The sequence below is a fragment of the Neomonachus schauinslandi genome, chromosome 1, assembly GCF_002201575.2.
Source record: "Neomonachus schauinslandi chromosome 1, ASM220157v2, whole genome shotgun sequence".
NCBI classification, from domain to species: Eukaryota; Metazoa; Chordata; class Mammalia; order Carnivora; family Phocidae; genus Neomonachus; species Neomonachus schauinslandi.
This window is the reverse complement of record NC_058403.1, coordinates 139,471,373-139,491,301: the sequence shown is the minus strand read 5'-3', so window position 1 is coordinate 139,491,301 and position 19,929 is coordinate 139,471,373. Positions and strand designations below refer to the sequence as shown.

Below are 19,929 nucleotides of genomic sequence, written 5' to 3'. Positions count from 1 at the left end.
CTATTAGATGATTATTTCCTGTTCACACACCGGGTCAATGGAGATTAAATAGGGGAATAAGACAGGGTGTTTAGTAGGGTATGATCTGGCTAGATGTGCTCTCCTTCTGGCAGAAGAAGCCTGTGAGCTTTTCCACACATTTTCATGTGCTAATCCTTGTGGCTTCCATTTCCTACTTCTAACACAGTCTGTAGCTATGGTTTGCACAGGAATTGGAAGCCAGCAGGCCAATGTGTCCATGTGGAATTTTCCCTCTGTCCTTGAGGGAAAAGTAAAATCAGATTCTATTAATTTTGACTGGATTTCAATTTATTTTAGATCTTTTGGGGCATTTTAATATCCATATATAAAAAGCACTTGGATCTTTTGCTTTTAAAAATTATTTGCAGATTGCCTGTCGTCCATTCGTCCTTTTTTCTACCCCTCTCCGCCTCCCTTCTTCCCTTCCTTCTCCTTTCTTTTATAGAAAAGCGAAAGTGAAATCAATCTCTATCTGAATACATCACAAAACATAGTTTGAAGTCATTAAGTGGGTTTTTATTTGCTTGTGGGAGAATCATATGCCTGTGATAGCCTGTTTTACCTTTAGCAGTTTTCAGTCTGAGATTGGACATAGTAAATGTTCAGTAAATATTTTTTGATTGTATGAATCCGTGGTGTTATGTCCTAAGCACAATCCTAAAATATTATTATTGTGCTTTTCTTGGTGTGCATCTGTGAAGAGAGCCTTGGTCCCCAACTCCTAATTCCAGCTCAACTCTTTGTGATAAATATGACAACTATATGGGAAAAATCATTTTTAAATCCTTAGATAAACTGTCATTGTACATTTCACAAAATAAAGTTTCCCTCCATTCTGTTGCAGTGAAACACCCATTGGCACGTTCCTTTTGCCTTTAAATATCTCTGAGACACTTGGATTTGACCTTCGATTTCACAATTCATTGAGGCATGCAATTATAAGACAATAACACATGCTTTTTCATGCCTGAAAATAACTCTGAAATTACGCTGTGGCATTAAACACAGTTGGAAAATTTTACATCCAATCAAATTAAACCAATAGTATATTTAATTTTGTATTTGCTATGTAACTGCAAGTAAGGGTGTCTTCAACTTTTTGTTTCTATTCTGGAAATTAAAACAATTGAATCAGAAATTTAAAAAAGGGCAAACAAATAAATTGTTTTCTGTTCATTGGTTAAGTAATCTGCCTTATCTCTTACTTATCTTTTAGTGGGAGTAGGAAATAGTATTAAAATTTATCCTAGGAAGGGTGACCATGATAACTACAAAGCTTATCCAAAAGATTGAAATGCGTATTGGGTTGTATTCCCAGGCTGGCCAGGCTGACTGTCCAGATTGTTTGAAAACAAACTTCAACTGAGTAAATTTTAAAGATCTTATTGACTTTATTCAGTGATTCATGAATTGGACAACATCCATTCTGGCAGATAGGAAGGAACTCTGAGGAGATTTATAGGCAGAAAGGAGCAGGAACAAGGAAGTTATACTAGCCAAAAAGTAGATTATTGCAAGGTTACTTTTCCCTAGAGGGTAACATGGGTTTATCAGACAGATTATTTAACTAATGCTGATCTGGTGATTCCTGATTGGCTAGTTTAAGTTTTCATATCTCGGAGGGCTGAAAATGTATTTAAGTTTGGTGACCTGGGGCTTAGCATAAGTGACTCCATTTTGGACCTGTTGGCTTGTTTTCCACAGGATGGTTGAGTGAGTTTAGGGGCTGTGCAAGACTGACCCAATTCTTGCTGAAGAACTTGTGACTGCAGTTGACCCACTTGGGGATTCAGGTGGCAGTTTGAAAGCTTTAGGAATTCTAGAAATCCAGTGAAATTTTGTGTTTACCTTTGACACTGTAATGCTTATTTGCAGGTGGGTGGGGCTTTCTCTGGGCTCTTAGGGGGATGACCCATGATGAGGGAGGAACGCCTTGAATTAGCAGCATACAGTTGAGGATACTTGTCGAGAAGATAAGTAAGAGGGCATAAAAACATTAGTTGGACTCCAAGTATTTGCTTATAGATATATATTTTGGAAACCCCCAATGGGGGCACTTTTCCTGACAAGCAGAATAGTATATTTGTTGGGACAATGGGTCAGAATATTTGAAATCAAGGGTGACTCAGAAAAGAGAGGCTCATGGGCTACTATACCTATAAACTGTGCCCTAAATGTATCTGAGGGCCTTTGAATGATAAATAATAAATGCTACTCATGTATTTTTTAAAAGATTTACTTATTTATTTTAGAAAGGGGGGAAGGGGCAGAAGGAAAAGGAGAGAGAGAATCTCAAGCAGACTCTCCGCTCATCACAGAGCCCGACATGGGGCTAGATCCCAAGGCCCCGAGATCATTACCTGAGCCGAAACCTAGTCAGATGTTCAACCAACTAAGCCACCCAGATGCCCCAAAATGCTACTCATATTAACATTTTTTATTGTATTATAAATGAATGTTAGCTTTTACATATTTAAATAAGTATTATAAAGTGACTTTTGCCTGAGAAAATTTGGTGCACACAACCCAACTAAAGTTTTCCCCTCTGGTTTATTTTGAAAGGCATGCGATGTTAATTCTGGGGCATTGATGTTTTACAATGCCTGATCAAGACAAAAAGGTGAAGACCACAGAAAAATCAACTGATAAAAAACAACAAGGAATCACCACCAGGTAACCCCTTCCTGAGTTTTTGCTAGTTAGTAAATCAGACAGTGGCCAGCAACCAGATTTAATGGCTTTTTGAGACATAGAGTAGACCCTTAACAATGGCTACTCTGGGTTATGGTGTTTACTGAAATGTTCGATCATTTCTAGAGTTCTAAAGGAAATGGTTAGTGTGTATAGATTTCCTTCTATAAAGTAGTTTTGGAGGGGCAATGCCATCAGTGGGGATGACTAGTTCGCCTGGAGTCTTCAGTTGATTGACATTGTGTTTTTCTTTCTCCTAGGGACTATTCAGATCTTAAAAGACTTCGTTGCCTTTTGAACGTCCAGTCAAGCAAACAACAGGTAATGTTTTCAAAAATTGTGCATGCATTAATGAAAGAGAACGCACATGTTTCCAAAGGGATTGATTTAACATTTTTATGAACAATAATATATCTGCTTTACTTAGTTCTTAAATATGTTTTGTCTTTCTTCATCTTCCTGTTTCTCTCATACATGGTTCAGGTTCTGCCAAGACTCAGCGTCTACAGCCTTTTCATTCTCCTCTCATGGCTGGGCCCTACTTTATTTTCTGCTTATTGCCATGTGTCCTAATTACCAAAGCCCTTCAGTCTAGAAACAGTGTACTGTTCTATTGAATGCCCAGTGTTTGACTCTTTGGAGCTTTAGGGAATTTGATTTTTTCCCAAACACTGATTACTGAGTTTCCTTTCTTTTCCCCTCCACCCCTCCTCATGCTGCCTATTTCCTACAGTACTGCTCTTGACGCTTGCTGCACCCGAAAAGAGGGGAAAGGAGTGAATTTGGCTATTTTTATGATAGCATTTTTATATTTTTATTACATGGAGAAAGAATGGTACCTCTGCTTGAATTTATCTTTAAACTTTCTTTTGGGTTTTACTTCTGTAAGACTTGGGAGAGTCCTGAGATTCGAGGCCATCCGTGAAGATTTGGGGAACAGCACAGCAATGCTAATGCTAATGTTAACAGTAGACACTCGGCACCGTTAACTGGTAAATGGTAGTGATGCTTCTTGAACCTCAGTGATCTGGCACCAAAGTCTACTATGCTGTACTTGTTTAAGTAAATTTGTTTAAGAGCGCAAATGGTGGGAATCCTGATGGATTTGGGATTAGTTTTCATCAAACTAACCGAGAACTACAACATTTTTATCTATTTATTTATAGTCAAGGATAACATTCTAATGATTTGATGGCACATAAAGGCCAAAAACATAGTTCATATTTAGGGAACATTTACTATTTACTATATGTCTGGTGCATCACCCTGTTTAGTAACCACATCTCTCACTTTTATAGATTGGGAAAATGAGGCACACGGAATTAAGTGACTTTCTCAATATCATACAGCCAACTGTTGGTTGGAATACAGATCTGAACCCAAACACTGCCTCTTTGCAATATAGGCCCCTAGCCACTGAGATACCTTTTAAATGACTTGGGAAATTAAATTCCAGTTCACAAAAATAGTTGGATAATCCTTGATTTGGAGTAAACATGGTTGTAAAATATCTTTTCACCTACCAATCCTTCTTCTCTGTTATTCATGCTATGGCCCTCAGGAGCAATTTCTTCCCGTCCAGCTGTGTCAGCAGTCACTCTTGCTCTTTGTCTGTCTCTACCCCGCTAAAAGCATCTGTGTGGCTTGCTGCTCACAGGCCTTCATGGACAATTACCCCAAATCACATCCATTCTTTCTTAGAAAGTAAGCAAGGTAGCTCAGCATACGGTTTTGGTTGTGGTTCCCATTCTTTCTCACTGTACATCCTAAGATGTAACCATGATGTCAAAGACTTCTCCTTTTTGCTTTTACTATTACCTTCTCCTGAATTTGCCCTTCTCCCAAATTTCTTTCCTATAAAATCTCATCTATTTTTAAGACCCAAATCGAGTGACACTGCTTCCACAAAAAAAGCTTTCCTTTATTTTGTATTCTGGAAGCAATCTTTCTCTTCCCAAAGCACTTTCCTTCACAGTTGTAACACTATGTTCTTCCTTGTTTTGGAAACGCTTGTCTACATGTCTTATTTCCAGATGAGATTATGTATTTCCCAATGCCAGCCTGTTTGACTTTGCCTCTGGTATCCTCGACTTGGTGAGTTCTGGGTCAGTTTTTGTCAAATTGAATTACGGTTTAAGAATTGGGTTACATCATGAGCATGTATAATTTCATGGCCTGAGTAAAAGAAACACCAATGGTGGTGTTGTTGTCGTTGTTGTTGTTGTTTTAAAGATGTATTTATTTATTTATTTGAGAGAGAGAGTGCAAGCACGAGTAGGGGTGGGGTAGAGGGAGAGGAAGAGAGAGATCCCAAGCAGACTCTATGCGGAGTGGGGAGCCTGATGTGGGGCTCGATCCCACTGGTGGTTTTTGCCTCTAATTTTCCAACTTTGAAGCTCACTAGATCTGATGTGTCTCCTTTCAACACCATGTTCTTGTTCACCTAGTGGGGTTAATAAAAGTGAATTTAATAGTTCCTCTTTCTTTAACCAATTTTAGAATTTGCAGTTTGTTGTCTGACAAGTTTACATGGCATTGCTTTTTGTAAAGTCTTTCACATGTATAAAAATGCATAGTTGTAATGCTTGAATTATTCAGAAAGTAGGTGATTCTAAGAAATGAAAATGTCCTCAATGATATGCAGGTCCTGAGGTTCACAAAATTTATTCCTAATTCTGTTTATCAAAACTTAATTCATTTTTAATTTTGAAATAATAAATGTTATTCTGAACACCCTATTCTCCTTTTAGTAAAATAGTATGGAGAAGAAAGATACTGGAAAGAATAAGTCAAGCATTTATTTATATCTTGCTTGTTCCAGTAAGAATGTAAGAAGGTTTTTACAAAGATACACTAAGTATGACAGTTTATCATAAATTAAAACCAGGGCCAAAGAAGAAAGAAGAACAAGGGTTGGGGACAAAGTAGAGTGAGGCACACAGAGATGCCCATCAAAATATGCAAGTGGGTCACATATTTGGCTCTGAGACTTTTAGCAGTCAATTTGAAAAGGGAAATTTGGGAGTAAGGCTCACTCACCTGAATTTCTGATCTAACAAGATCTGGCCTGTTATTTGCAAATGGACCAAAATGGCCAATTAATCGGTTGCAGAGGAAATTTACTTAGTGGTTTAGGCAGAGAATTGCAAAGAACTGAATGTCCTTTATCTGAATCTCTAATGAGCCAAGCCACTTCTCTGTTGTTTCCTTGTGTTCCAATGTTCTACTTTCGTTCTTTGTCTTGACTGCTCTATCTCTGTGTGCCTTGTTTAACCACATTAGAGCTTGCTATTCTGTGGGACGATCCAACAGTGGGACAGAACACTGAGGGGGCAGGGTTAGAATAACCATAGCCCAGTAAAGACAAATAATTCAAGGAAAGGAATTCCCCCAAGGTTGTTGAAGCAAAGTGAAATTACAAAGTTGGTTGGAGATTTCACCAGAGGTTTCCACAAATCTTGAAGTAATCTGCCAAGAGCTGGAATTCAGATTTTTTTTCCCCTACATTCAAAGCCACAGGAAGCTGAGAAATTGGTTTGCAATAAGTAAAAAAAGGTAGAAGAAAGAACAAAAGAATTCGTTATAAACCGATTAATTACCTTGAAATAACAGAGGTTTTGATAAATACTGTGGAAAGAAAAGGCATAAGGCACAGTTGCTGTGTTCTGAGGGACGGAGGTATAGGAAAGGCAGTTATAGCGCATGACAAGGCAAGACGTGAGTCCTGAAGGAATGGTACAGACACTGGGCATATGGATTTTGACAGGCGTAAGGAGTCCACTTTTAGCTCAAATCACAGGAAGGAGATGGTTCTTGGAAAATGTCTGGTTTTCCATCCACGGCATTGGTGGAAAGGCATTACCAGTGAAGTGAATAAAATAATCAGGTATCTGAAGAAAGGAAAATCACGAGCATTTAAGTAAAATGATGACTAGACATTTCTGTTGGAAGTAGTCATACCTAGAGCTAGATGACTTTGTGCAGTGTCTAAAGACCCATCTACACATTTTGTATTTGATCCCGTAAGCAATAGGGAATGTTGACATTTCCAATCAGAAGTGACACAATCACATTTTTAGGAAAGTCCTTCACTTCAATCTGTAATCTCTTCACTTTCCACTCACACTATTCAAGCTGCTCAGGTACCTCTCATTTCCTAGAGCACACATAGCTGTCCTCTGTCTTCCCGCCCATAAAAGTCTGTCTTGGAATACTCTGAAATACTCTTGGCATCCTGGTCTGTGGCCCACCCTATCTCTCCTTTACTTTCTACCATAACAAACCCTTGTTCACTCATCTTGCAGCCTGTTCTCATGCTGGTTTACCCCTCCCCACCTCATGGGACTCTGAACTCCTTAAAGGCAGACGCCATGGCTGTCCTGCTTCCTATATGCCCAGTGCCTCATCACAATTCTGACAAATAATGTGTCTGCAACAAAGTGTGGAACGGATGGACGCATCTAGAAGTGGTTAACAATGAATCAGTTTAGCAAAGAGACGGGCGAAAAGTAAGCATTCATTCAACAATTTCACTTTGGAGTACGTACTGTGCACCAGGCTTTGTGAGAGGTGCTAAGAACACAAAGATAGACAGATAGGATGCTGCCCTCAGGGTGGCCATATTCAAAGGGAAGAGGCTGATGTGTAAACTAGATGTTGTACCAGGTGTGGTAAGTGCTATAAGAGATGTCAGTGTAGTAATGCCACCAGGGAGGGAGTGAACTGCTTTTCCAGGAAGGCTGGGGCAGGTGCTCACCAGGACGCTGTTTGAGCTGAGCCCTGAAACATGATCAGGAGTCACAGTCTACACATACCCAGGTGTGGAGTGGTCAAATGCTATGGTGGTTTCTGGGTCAAGTGACCAGTTCAATGCAGCCAGAAGTTGGGGCACTGTTTTATATTTGCCTGCCCTGTTTGGCTTATTCATGTATTTATTTATATCATATGGACTTGTGGATTCTTATTTTAGTTCATGGTGGATTTATTATCAAATACTGCATAGCAAATCAGTCTAAAACTTAGTGGTTTAAAGCAACAATGATCATTTACTGTCTCTCACCCATTTTGTGAGTCACGGATTGAGAGCAGTTTGCCTGGATGGTTCTGGTTCAGGTCTCTGATGGGGTTGCTGTGAGGTGCTGTGATCCTTCCAACACCAACTGGGGCTGGCAAGTAAGTGCTGTTTGTGGGTGAGAGGCCTCTCCACAGGGTTGTTTGTTCTCACAGCATGGAGTCTGGGGATTCCCCCAGAACTAACCCTTCTACATGTTGAAAGAAACTATTTAGTCCTTTCAAATATTGTGCAAAGAGATGACGCTGGACCGGAAGACAGGAACAGAACACAGGGAGAGATTTTCAGAATCTCAGTATGAAGAAAATCTTGGGCGAGAGTGGAACTCTGAAAAGCAAGAGGGATGACTCAGGATAGTGTTTCTCATCACTAGAGATACATACATAGATGGCGGAGGACTGAGAATGTTGGAGAGGGAGGCAGGTTGCCTGGATTTGAATACGAGCTCTGCCCCTTGCTAGCTATGTGACCCTTAGGCAAGTCACTTACCCCTCTGTGCCTTAGTTTTCTCATCCACAAAATGGTATTTATCTCATAGGGTTGTTATGAGGATTAAATATATTTAATACTTGCAAAGCACTAGAACACTGCCTGGCATGTGGTGAGCACCATGTGAGTATCATCTATGATGATGGCAGTCATGAGGATGCATGATGGTTGGGTCCTGTGCCTTTTGAAGAGGTTTTCAAATCCAAGTGCCTGTAAGTCCATCACTTGTGGGAAAGGACAGGACACACTTTAAAATGATCTATGTCAATTTGTGTTGTGGTGTATTTATTATGTCCAAAGTTTCAGATGTTGGGTTGCCCTGAATAATCTGTCAAATGTAGTATGCTTTAAAAGAACTAATGGCTTAACGTGAAGAAATCTGTAAGGGGTGGCTCACGTGGACACCCTGACTGTGATGATACCAGGTGGTGAGCGGTATCACACAGATTTCCCTGGACCTCCTTCTGCATTAGATGATGAAGAATACGGAGAGCCGGAGGAATTGGGGAGGCAAGGGAAAATGCTCTGGGTTTTGAACTGGACTCTGAACTCACATTGTTTTTGTCTGAAGAGGGTTGATGGCTTCAAGCTTCCTTCTAGTAAGTTCATGGTCTTTGCAACTATAGCTGCCAAGTCCATCTTACCTACCGAGTCTCCATGAGTTGATTCCCAATTCTGGTTGCCTGTTCTGCCGGCGAAGGAAATGGCTGCAAGCCGTGGGAGCTTTCCACCCCTCTTCTCTGAATGGCCTGGGCTCTTTTTCTCTGTGCTGGCTACCTTCCCTCTTGTGATCAGTATTCTGGGAGCTGTGGTAATGGCAGGGGGTTTGAAACACCTTGGACCCAGAAAATCCACTTCCTGTTTGCTACATAGTGATCTTTCCTGTGTAACACAGGAATATTTGCTCATTGCTGTGACTTCATGGCCAAAATCATGTGGGTTATCACATCCAGGGGTCGTCTAATTTGTAAGGACACACTTTATTTGGTTAGCAAGTTCATCTGTACAGTGGGAATAATCATGAGGATTAAAAGAGTATTTATAAAGCACTTGCTATGTGCCTGGCATAGTTTCCGAGTGCTTTATAAATACTAACTCACTTAGTTTTCATAATAACTCTGCACACAATTACTATTATTGTTTCCATTTTGATGATGTGGAAACTAATACACAGGGAGTTTAGTAACATTTCCAAGATCATGCAGCTACCTACTGGTAGTTTTAAACCCAGGGCATCTGGCCTAGAGTTTGTTCTCTTAGCCAATAAACCTTACTCTCTCGAGTGCCTGTGGCCCATTGTCTTGTGGTGTTTGTGGATTGATTGGCCCACTATACTGAGATAGAAAGGTGGTTTAACAGGATGAAAGATTTATTATTAATATTTTGAGAATGCAACTGTGCTGGCATACGATGAAGAAGGATTTTTTTTTTTCTTTTTGCTAGCCATTAAACAATGTCCTTATTATAATGCATCTTTCTATAAGCTGGCTGCCTAATGGGAAGTCAGACATACTCTTTTTGGATAGGGAAAAGATGTCTTTATGTGGATTAGTGTCAAATATTTTGGTGGAATAAGATAAGTACAACATATAGTAGCTTTATTTGATAATTATAATGTATAGAATGGAAAAGTAGATCCTTTATTTTTTTATATTATGCTCTACTTACCTCCTCTGTAATAATTTCACTAACTATAGAATATCCTTCATTTGTACTTTGGAAAGAATAAAGTATTTGTTTGCACTATGCTCAGCTTTACCATGGTACAAAAAACAATCCTCAGGGTTATCCCAATTATAGGTACATATTGGTAAGTGAAACTATTTTAATACTGATAACTTACAATTTATTATATAAATAATTACAAGTTCATATTGTAAATGGGGGGCATACTTGAGTTGTTATAGTTCATTTAAGCAAATTTTTTCTTTTTCTTTTTTTTTAAGCAAATTTTTACTTTTCTTTTGGTGAATTCATGACTTTTATAAATATGATTGACTAATCAAGATATTCAGACTGATTAAAAGGATAGAATCTTCTTTACCTTTATGTTCCTAACACCTGACAAGCAGTGTGTATGATTGGCAAATGTTGAAGAATGAATGATGACTTATTCTCAGTTTGGGGTTCCACACTCTACCAGAGAGTTCTAGCTGGATCTGGAAACTCTCTATTCTGGTGGCACATTTGAATCACCCAAGAAGCTTCAAAAACTCCTAATGCCCAGGCCTGACTGTGTTCAAAGTGCTTCTCATGTTGAGCTGCCACTATAATCAAGGGAGACTGAAAATACATAAATAACTGTAAGATATGGCAGGTGGTGTTACAAGCTATGAAGAAAAATAAAGCAGCATAAGGTAGAGAGAATAAATGTTTAAGTCAAAGATGTTTAAATCTTGGGAAACTACATTTGGCTTGGCTATCATGTTAATTATTGGTTTAGGAAAAAACTCATTCCCTTTAATTGGCCTCCATCTACCCCTTACCCCCATTTTGTTACTTTCTTTATTATTATCCTCATGGGTTCTGTGCTTCTATTTCTATAGCTTCCAGCCATTAACTTCGATAGTGCCCAAAATAGCATGACGAAGACTGAGCACATCATCAAGGTGGGTGGACACAGAGCCCGAAGTCAGTGGCATGAGTCCACAGAAGCTGTTGAACTTGAAAATTTTAGGTAAGAATCCAGTATCTCCCTTGCCTTCAGCAACCTATTCTAATTAGCCCAAAACTTTGTCACAGAAGCTAAAATTTAAAGCTGTTTCAAAATTTACCATGGGGATTCTTAGCTTAATCATTTTCATCCATGCTTAAATCATTCCCAGAAGCAGTGTGTAAGTAACAGCTTAATGGCCGCAGCTGGAGCCGACCTGGGTGTTTCAGGACACCTTGCTGAGATACCTTTGGCACTTGTTCCATGAGAAAGTGGTTCCGGGTTGTTGTCCTGGCCTGGCTGATTCCAGGCTTTGTCTTCAGCTTTTCGTCTGTCCATACCTTGCTAGCAGTGAGGAGGCATAAAAGAAGCCGTTGCTGTGAACAGATGTGATGGCTAAGGACTGTGGTTGGCAAAGCAACTGAGGTTTGCAGTTGAGGGGATTGCACCTCACCTTTAACATGGAAACCGTCAATCCATGTTCCTCTCTCCTGTTGCCATTTAGACCTCCTAGAAGTTGCACATTTTGTGGGCCACTCCCCTTCCAGGAGCTGGTTCTCTCAGGTTTACAATGTGCTGGAGTCATTTGGCACCAAATGCCATGTAAATAATGAATGGCATGAAATATCAAGATGAATATTCTAGAATGATCCTTTATTTATTTGGCCTAGATTTTGTCTCCCTGTCATATTATGACAATGAATTTAATAGTCTACAAAATCACATGACATTACACGGTTTCTATTTAGCGAGGAACACTAACTTCTTTGAAAATTCTTACATATTCAGTCTCTAGTATCCATGTACTAAGAATGCACTACAGACCTCACCTGGCTAGGGTAGAGGCACACTGTCCAATGACATCTGAGAGACTGAAAAGGCAGAACAGTACAAATGATGATATAAGGCCATAGAACTTGCCTTTGAGGTGATATGTTCTTGTAATTCCAGCTTATTTGGCCTGGATCTTAAACCCGGTCTATTTTAATATGCACAAAAATAGTATATCATATATTTTATAGCGATGTCACCATTTTGTGCATTATCTCTTATCCTCTCCCAGTTTTAAAGTGGAATGTTTGTGGTATTTTTATAACCTCTTTAATTGGGTATAATATCAGAAGAAAGAAGCTGAAGATGGGATACCTCCAGACTTTGTTAAACACACACAGACACACACACATACACAGCAAACAATCAGCAATAGCAGAAACTTTCACGGTTGAAGGGGTTTAGGCTGTGTTTGATAAATCCGTGTTACCTACAAGGAAATATATATGGTAAGCACTGGTGTTACTAGCTATAGGAGCCAGTGGGGTTGTGGGTGGAAAAATGAAGGGAAGAATTGTTTACTGCCTCATGCACAGTGTCTAGATAATATGTCCTCATCATTCTTTCTCTTCGTATCCCCTTTTCCCCCCTCTGAACAAGTTTAGCTATGAAGTGTTTATGAGGAATAATTTAGTTAAATAGTGAAATGAAGTATATATGCTTGATTATAATCTTTATTATTATTTATAATTGACTTTCTAGTTCCTTTTTTAACAGTTGATATGTGCGTTTAGCAGTATGTTAAGTCCTGAGAATCCTCCCAGTATCTGCATGAATACAGATGGTCTGTGCCTGCATTGAGAAATTTGAGGCAGCCTAAAAAATTTCTATTACAAAATGCTTTTCTGTTTGTTCCATATCAGTATAAACTACAAGAATGAGAGAAACTTCAGCAAACATCCCCAGCATAAACTATTTCAGGAGATCTTTACAGCCTTGGTGAAAAATAGACTCATCTGCAGGTAAGATTCTCCCAGAAAAGACCAACAATTTACCCAAGAATGGCATATCTTATATATCTTATTTCTAGCATATGGTTTGAAGAGTTTATGAGATTGAACACATCATACTTAAAAGATAAAATAGAGCAAATATCATTTAGAAGGAGGCAAATGAATAGGCATTGCAGGCGATCTCATTAAAATTACTCTGGTTAAGTACTGCATTTAGCCAAATTTTATGACAGATAAGGTAAAATGGTATAACCCACGTTATACTGTTTTTCTTATTATTCTTACTTTGAATTTGGATACTCAGGAGGAGTTTATTGCCAGGATCCTTATGAAACAGACATTGGGTAACCCCATGGCCGACATCCTCCTGGTACATTTTTGTGGTTGATACGAGGACTGATTAAATGGGCTATCCCAGCCTTGACCCTGGGGAAAGGATGAATGTGTAACCTCCAGTCATGGTCCAGTGACGATGTTTCCTCTCAGGACCGAGTCAAATGTTCTCTCCATTGCTCTTCCTTGTCTTAACACAGGTGCAGTGTTGGGACTGTAGAGAAGGATCAGCAAGACCTCTAGATTCTGTCTCACAAACATCAGGGATTTTCAGTGAGCCATTGACTAGTGTTAGATTGCAGTCAGGACTGAATTTTCTATCCATTTGGGCTGCTTGAAGTGAGAGCCGGTTATACTGCTGCTAGATATGAAGGTGGCTCCTAGCATTATGTCATGGTGGCACCTTGCCTTCTACTCTTCCCTGGAGGCCCAGGCTCTCTCCCCCAAGCGTCAGCTGAAAGAACCTTGAATCTTGGGGCACCTGGGTGGCTCAGCCGTTGAGGATCTGCCTTCGGCTCAGGTCATGATCCCAGGGTCCTGGGATAGAGCCCCACATCGGGCTCCCTGCTCAGCGGGAAGCCTGCTTCTCCCTCTCCTACTCCCCCTGCTTGTGTTCCTGCTCTCGCTGTCTCTCTCTCTGTCAAAATAAATAAATAAAATCTTAAAAAAAAAAAAGAACCTTGAATTTTCCCCATTGCTTTGGAACTTGAGACTGAGATATCTGAATTCTTCCCCAGTGAGATGGAAAAAATTACTCCTATTCTGGAAAATAGGAGAAATATTAATAATTTAATGCCTTGACGAAGTGACTCGGTCCAGTGCAATAGCTGACTTTAAGTAGAACAGTATCTTGGTGGGTCCTCCATGATGAATCAGCTACTAAATATGCCTAAGTGGTAGTCTTATGATTTGATCTTTTGAAGGGAGTTATTTAGCATTGTGTATTTAAGTACTGGACAATGGCTGCCAAATACATTGGTTTAGTTTAAAGCAGTCCAGGATTGGGACTGCATCTGTTATACCTTTGTACTTGATTTAGGCAGAAGATTATTAGACTGGCTTAGATAATACAAAAGGCCTAAAATCTTTATCATGGTTATAGAATTGGGTGCCTGCTCAGTTCTTGACAATATACTCAAAGATTGTTGAAAGATTAATGAACACTACGACAAAGGACATGAAGTTGTCCTGGACTGTTTTCTTCTTGAGCTTGAACAGAGTAGAACAATGGTTAGTAGCAGAATAATTGTGCCTGAAATGGTATTAGGAAATGACGTTCTTTAATTTGTTTTGAGGATGACTATCATGGACTCTTCAAGGGATGTTCAATAGACCATTTATCAGGTCAGTACTCTGAGGAAGGCAGAATATTTCCTATATTAAAGATGTGAGAGATATCACTGTATCCCCAGTCTGAGGGCACTAGATGCAGAAATTGTTAGGGAAACTAGTCGGGCAACTGGTTGGCATCCAACAGTTGAAAAGATCTTAACAATTCTGAAGTTAAGAGATCTCTTGTCAGGACCTTTTCAAATTCTTAGTGATTAATGAAGCGTCTTAGATTGGATGGAATTACTGGCTTGCAACATGAGTAGTCCCTGGAAATCTTCAAACTAGGAAGAGATGATTATAGATCTCTTTGCTTTCATAGTACGAGAAGGAATTTAGGAATGTTGAACATCAAGGGCATCCTTTTATGTCATCCTTTGGCTACTGACAGATTGTTACGTTCAGTTCTATTCTAAAAGCAGGGTTGGGTCAAAGATGGCTTAAGTGTAAAGGTCTTCCATTGTTTCTCACCCCATATGACCTTGCTAAGATAGCCAGAATTACCTTTTCTCCTTTTCCCTCTAAATTTAGACTTATAGAAGAATTACATCTCGGGGCCTTTTCTGGTATAGCTTCCTATCCTTTTCTTTGCAAACATCAGATTTAATGTTGGCCAGAAAGCTTGGATTCAATTCAATAAATAAATTTTTGAATATCTACAGTGTGCAGGGAAGAGAAGGAATAAACAGTGGGGAAGGAAGAGAGGGTGAAAATACAAAGATGAATAGGACACATGATTCCTTTCTTCTAGGGACTCAGCATCTACTCTCTCTGGTCAGCAAAACAGTTACCCACTATCCCAATACAAGGGAAACTATGGTAGATATAAACTATTTATATTATGACAACTAAACACTGGGGGAGGTTGAAGGACTGTGGACTTTGGTCCAGTTCAGGCTGTTGACAAGACTGGGCATATTCAGGATGCTATGCCATTCAGGTTTACCCTGAGGATATGGCTGATTGGGAATTTTGTCTCATGTGTAGAGTGTGAGCCCTTCCAAGTCCTCAGTCAGTTTATGCCCAAGTGATGCTGTTCTTGTTCTTGATCTATTTCATTCTCCCCAACTGCAATCTTCCCCTAAGCCATACTTCTGGATACCTCCTTTCTGAGTGCTTTTCCTAAGACTGACCTGTGATTACTCCCTTGTTCTCAGAAATGAAATCGCCAGATGGCATCTGAAATGAGACAGGACTTGTTAATCCAGGGTCAAATAAGGTAACGCTGTAAGCTGCAAACACCTCATGGTCAATCTCAAAGGGCAAGTGAAAGTGTCATGTCTGAAGCTGAGGTTACTCCTGGTTACACATGGTCATGAATCTTGATGTGTGGCAGAGTATGGAAGCAAATTTTGATCTTCCAACTTTCCTTTTTGCCATAACGTCATTTGTCTGTAGGAGAGTCTATTGTTAGAAAATAAATCTACCCCCCTTCCCTTTCATCTGCCTGTCCAGGGAAGTACACACAGGGTGCTTGGTATCCAAGACTAGGTTGTTACGAGGTTGTATAGGGAAGTAAAACTTGTCACAAAATTGACCTATCCTCTAATTAACTGCTTATAAAATTGACCTCTACTCAGATATCTCTTCTGTGTTATCTGTTCCTCTGAGCTCCCTCTTTGTTGGTCCATTCCTTTCTGATGGCCAGACAATGTGTAGATCCTATAACACAGTGCAAATATAACATAATCTCCTTGTGAAATGAACTTGCAAATCTGGCTAAAGGTATAGAATTTCCTGAATAGACTAACAGTGATGGTGCTGAACTGTTGGAATCCAACAAATGAGGCACTGGCAGAATGAGACCACTGACAATTGAAGAAGAGGGTATTAACAAAGGAGGATGACAAAGTGGGACTTCAAAAAAGCACATTTGGACCAACAAAGGTTAGGAGAGGCCTTTAGGACAAATTGGTGACTCTAATATATTTGCAAAAATGAACCTCTTTTTGCTGCAAAAGTCAAAAATTAATTCAAGGATATTGGCTCATGTTACATGATTGGTCAGAAAAAGTGTGCCCCGAAATGTCAGCAGAATCCATTCCTGCTTTATTCTAGTTATTAGGGCAGAGTTGCAATTATAACTTAAAATTTGTTAAATGTAAGATAAAATAGGTCTTAGTTTCATAGTTTATATTTTAAGATCATGTTTTCATTAAATCTTTCCCCCTGCTATTTAATATGAAATTTGGTGTTATTTAAAGTGAGTTCACTTAACTGGTCTCTTCCTGGTACAATTATCCCACAATTGCCAGGATATCCTCTCTTCCCTTGCCTGTAACTTTTGTAGAGATAAGTATATACAAGGTTTTCAAATTTCAGTTAAAAGGGAACCACCTGATCCATTTAGCATGACCTCTTTGGTCTAAAAATACAATCACTTTTCTAATAAGAACAAGTGGCGAGAGGAAAGGACTAGAAGTTAGGATAGAGCAGCAATCTCTTCAGTATCTTGATTTAGTTCTTGAAATATACGAAGTTGTTGGAGAGATGCTTTTGCTGTGATTTTCTTTCATCAGGTAGCAGACAGGCCAATAGGGGCCTTTGAAGATTTCCCCCTCACCTAGGAGAAGGGAAGCCTGGTCACTTTGGTAAAGTCTGGCCATCCTCTAATGACTGGGGTAAAATTCCAGTTCCCTAGTTGTTCACAAAGCCCTTTGAGATCTTGTTCCTTCTTGGCCTCATCTCTTGCTCTAGCCTGGTACATCCATTGGCTCACCAAGATCAGAGCAAGCCCCTCATTATTCCTTGGAGAGTTATTTTCTCTCATCTCTGAGCCTCTGCCCATGCTAATCCTCACCTTAAGCCTGCTGCCCCCACCTCTTTGCCTTCCTGGCTGTTCTGGCCCCTCAACTGTCCTCCCCTCTTATGGCCCTGGGCCCCTGTTCCTCTCCCCCATGCACTGGGCTCCCAGAGAAGAGGGCTTGGGTGTTTTATCTCCAACTCAAGCCATTGACACTGGTTTTATTGGAGAACATGGAGGCTGAGAGTCTTCCTGTAGTGGAATTTCTCTGCATTAAATTATTTTGAGCACCATAAAAAATGTGAGAATACAGAAAATGATAAAAAATGAAAAATTACCCTTTATACCACTCTTAGAAATAGTTACATTAATTCTTGCTGTATTTCCTTCTAATCTTTTTTAAATTCTATGCTTTTTTCTTCACTTACATGAGAAATTATTACACACATACAAAGCTGTATTATGCTGTTTATCCAGAGTAAAGTTTTTAAAAGAGCTGTCTCATTGGCTGAGACTCCTTTAGGATCTTGTCTTTTTGTCTGTCTTTTGCTCTAAGTTTCAGAATCTTAAATGTAGAAAGGAAGAAAATAACCTTCAAGAACCTAGGATCTCATGTAATCCTCAAACAAAAACAAGCATTCTGCTTCTTCCCATCACCTAACTTGGAGCAAATATTTAGCTCTTACACTTTTATTTCTCCTGAAATGTTATTCTCCTCAAATATATATACACCCCCACACACATACAAAAGACGTCATCCAATTACAGAGGGAATGGAAGAAAAAATCCAGTCCAGCCTCATTTGATAGATGCAGTTGCTGAGAGGTTAAGGCCAAGCCTAGGGTCCTCAGGCAAGACTTAACTGGTACCCTTTTCTCCTATGCCTTGCTGGTTCCTGGGTTCTTTATTAATCAAAGAATATTTAAAATTTACTTTCAGTTTTGCACCAGAGAAGTATCACTTCAGTAATCATGTTCTTGCTTTTCTTCTATCTACTACTGCTTCTTGCAAAAATCGTCTAACAGGCATGAAACTAAAATGTCCCTACCTTCCCAGGAAAGCTTTGCTTGTTTTTGGGCCACATGTAACCACCATGTAACCAACCAATTTGAGCGTGGCCAAATCAATAAATGACAGCTTCCCGTCAGTTCATGAGCTTCTGAGAGCCAGGCAATGAGTTCCAGATGCATTCTAGGAAGCACATTTCCATGGCTAAACCCCCAAACACTTGTACTTATGTAAGTCCATCCATCCCTTTATCAACTTTGCTCTGGCAGACTGTACCTTATAAGCTGTATGTAACTGTTGTTGATTCATCTTTTGTTTTACATATGGCTTAGTGGACTTTTTCTTTGGAGATCTCGAGGTTGACATACCGAAAACAGGACTTTTGACTTTTCTCGCTTAACTTGCCCTCCCTGAGCTTTACTTTTCTCCATCTATCAACCTGGTCCAAGCTGCCATCATGTCTTGCTTGGACAATTGCAGTAGGCTAACTGGGCTCCCTGCTTTGATCTTTGGCTCCCTATACTGTTCTCAACACTATTTCTGAAAGGATCCTTTCAAAATCTCTGTTAGATCGTGTTAGTTATTTGCTTAGAGCCTTCTAGTGGCTTTCCAGAATAAAAAGTCCAAAGTCCCTATGCTTATTCTACAAAGCCCTGCAGATCTGGCTCTTGCCATCTCTCTGACTTCAACTCCTATTACTTTGTCTTTGCTCACTTTGCTCCAGCCCCATGGGCTTTCTTGCCAGTCCTTGCACAGCCACACCCCTGCTCAGGGACTATATACTTAACTCTTTCACTCTTCTGATCTAGACTCATTCCTCAAGTCACTTGGATGCTAATTTTATCAGAGAACCCTTCTCTGACTGCCCTAAAATAGTATTCCCTGGACTCCTTAAACTTTAACCTTTGTTGTCCTGCATTGTATATCACCTCATATAAATTTTTATTAGTTTGTGTTTATTATTGATCTTCTCCCTTTAGAAGGTAAGCTCCATGAACACAAGTACATGGTTTTTTCCTTTGTTGTACCCCTGGGCATGTAACAGTGCCTGGCTACCAGTAGGTGATGAGTAAATATTTGAAAGCATTCTACTTCTGAAACTTCCATCAACTATGTAGAAGAAACACATGGAGACAGTCCTTTCTGCTCAATATCCCCATGACTGTAGGGACCAGCAAAGACCCACTGGATGGACTTTTGGTTGGGAGCTTATTTGGGGCTACAGGAAGAATAAAGACCCATTAAGAATAGTGGAACATGTCAGTAAAGATTCCTTGAATATTCATTTCCTAGTATCCCCCCCCCAAAAAAAACCCCCACAGGGCTCTGTTTTATGAATTTGGGATAATATTTATTTTGAAACAGGCTTGAATTTCTCTACTCTTAAATTTTGAGTCAAAGGTGGAAGTTTTGTTGTTGTTGTTTTGTATGTTAATGAAAAGGGGAATTTAAATTACACATCACCATGAAGATGCTGCTTATTCTGAGCAAGAACCAGAGCAAAGCATGGTACAAATAAGGTCAGGGGTGAACCTCTGGCTTGTGTGTCAGCCCCTGGATTCAGCTAACCTCAGACCATTTGGCTGTCTTGTTGATCTTGGTACTTGCAGCTTTGTGATCCAACACCACAGCCTCGTGACTGAATTTTACATAGAGCTCTCACATCGTATATTGGTCTCTTCCACCGTACAAGAAGGTGATACCGACTGCCCTCCTTTCAACGGCTGTGTGGCCAGTGCCATTTTTCCTTCCCTTTTTGTATCGATAGCAGAAAGTGGCGTGTGATGCTGAAAACAATGTGGCAGGT

The 19,929-nt window shown here is 39.7% G+C and overlaps 1 protein-coding gene across 1 annotated transcript in view; it reads left to right on the top strand.

Moving 5' to 3' along the window:
* Positions 1-19,929, top strand: part of NEK10 (NIMA related kinase 10) — a 226,881-nt gene that overhangs the window by 12,956 nt on the left and 193,996 nt on the right. Inside the window, exons 2-5 of the mRNA XM_044915799.1 lie at positions 2,584-2,694; positions 2,973-3,033; positions 10,819-10,949; positions 12,620-12,718. Coding sequence (XP_044771734.1) covers positions 2,621-2,694; positions 2,973-3,033; positions 10,819-10,949; positions 12,620-12,718 — 365 coding nt within the window. The 5' untranslated portion in view covers positions 2,584-2,620. The remainder of the gene's footprint in view (positions 1-2,583; positions 2,695-2,972; positions 3,034-10,818; positions 10,950-12,619; positions 12,719-19,929) is intronic.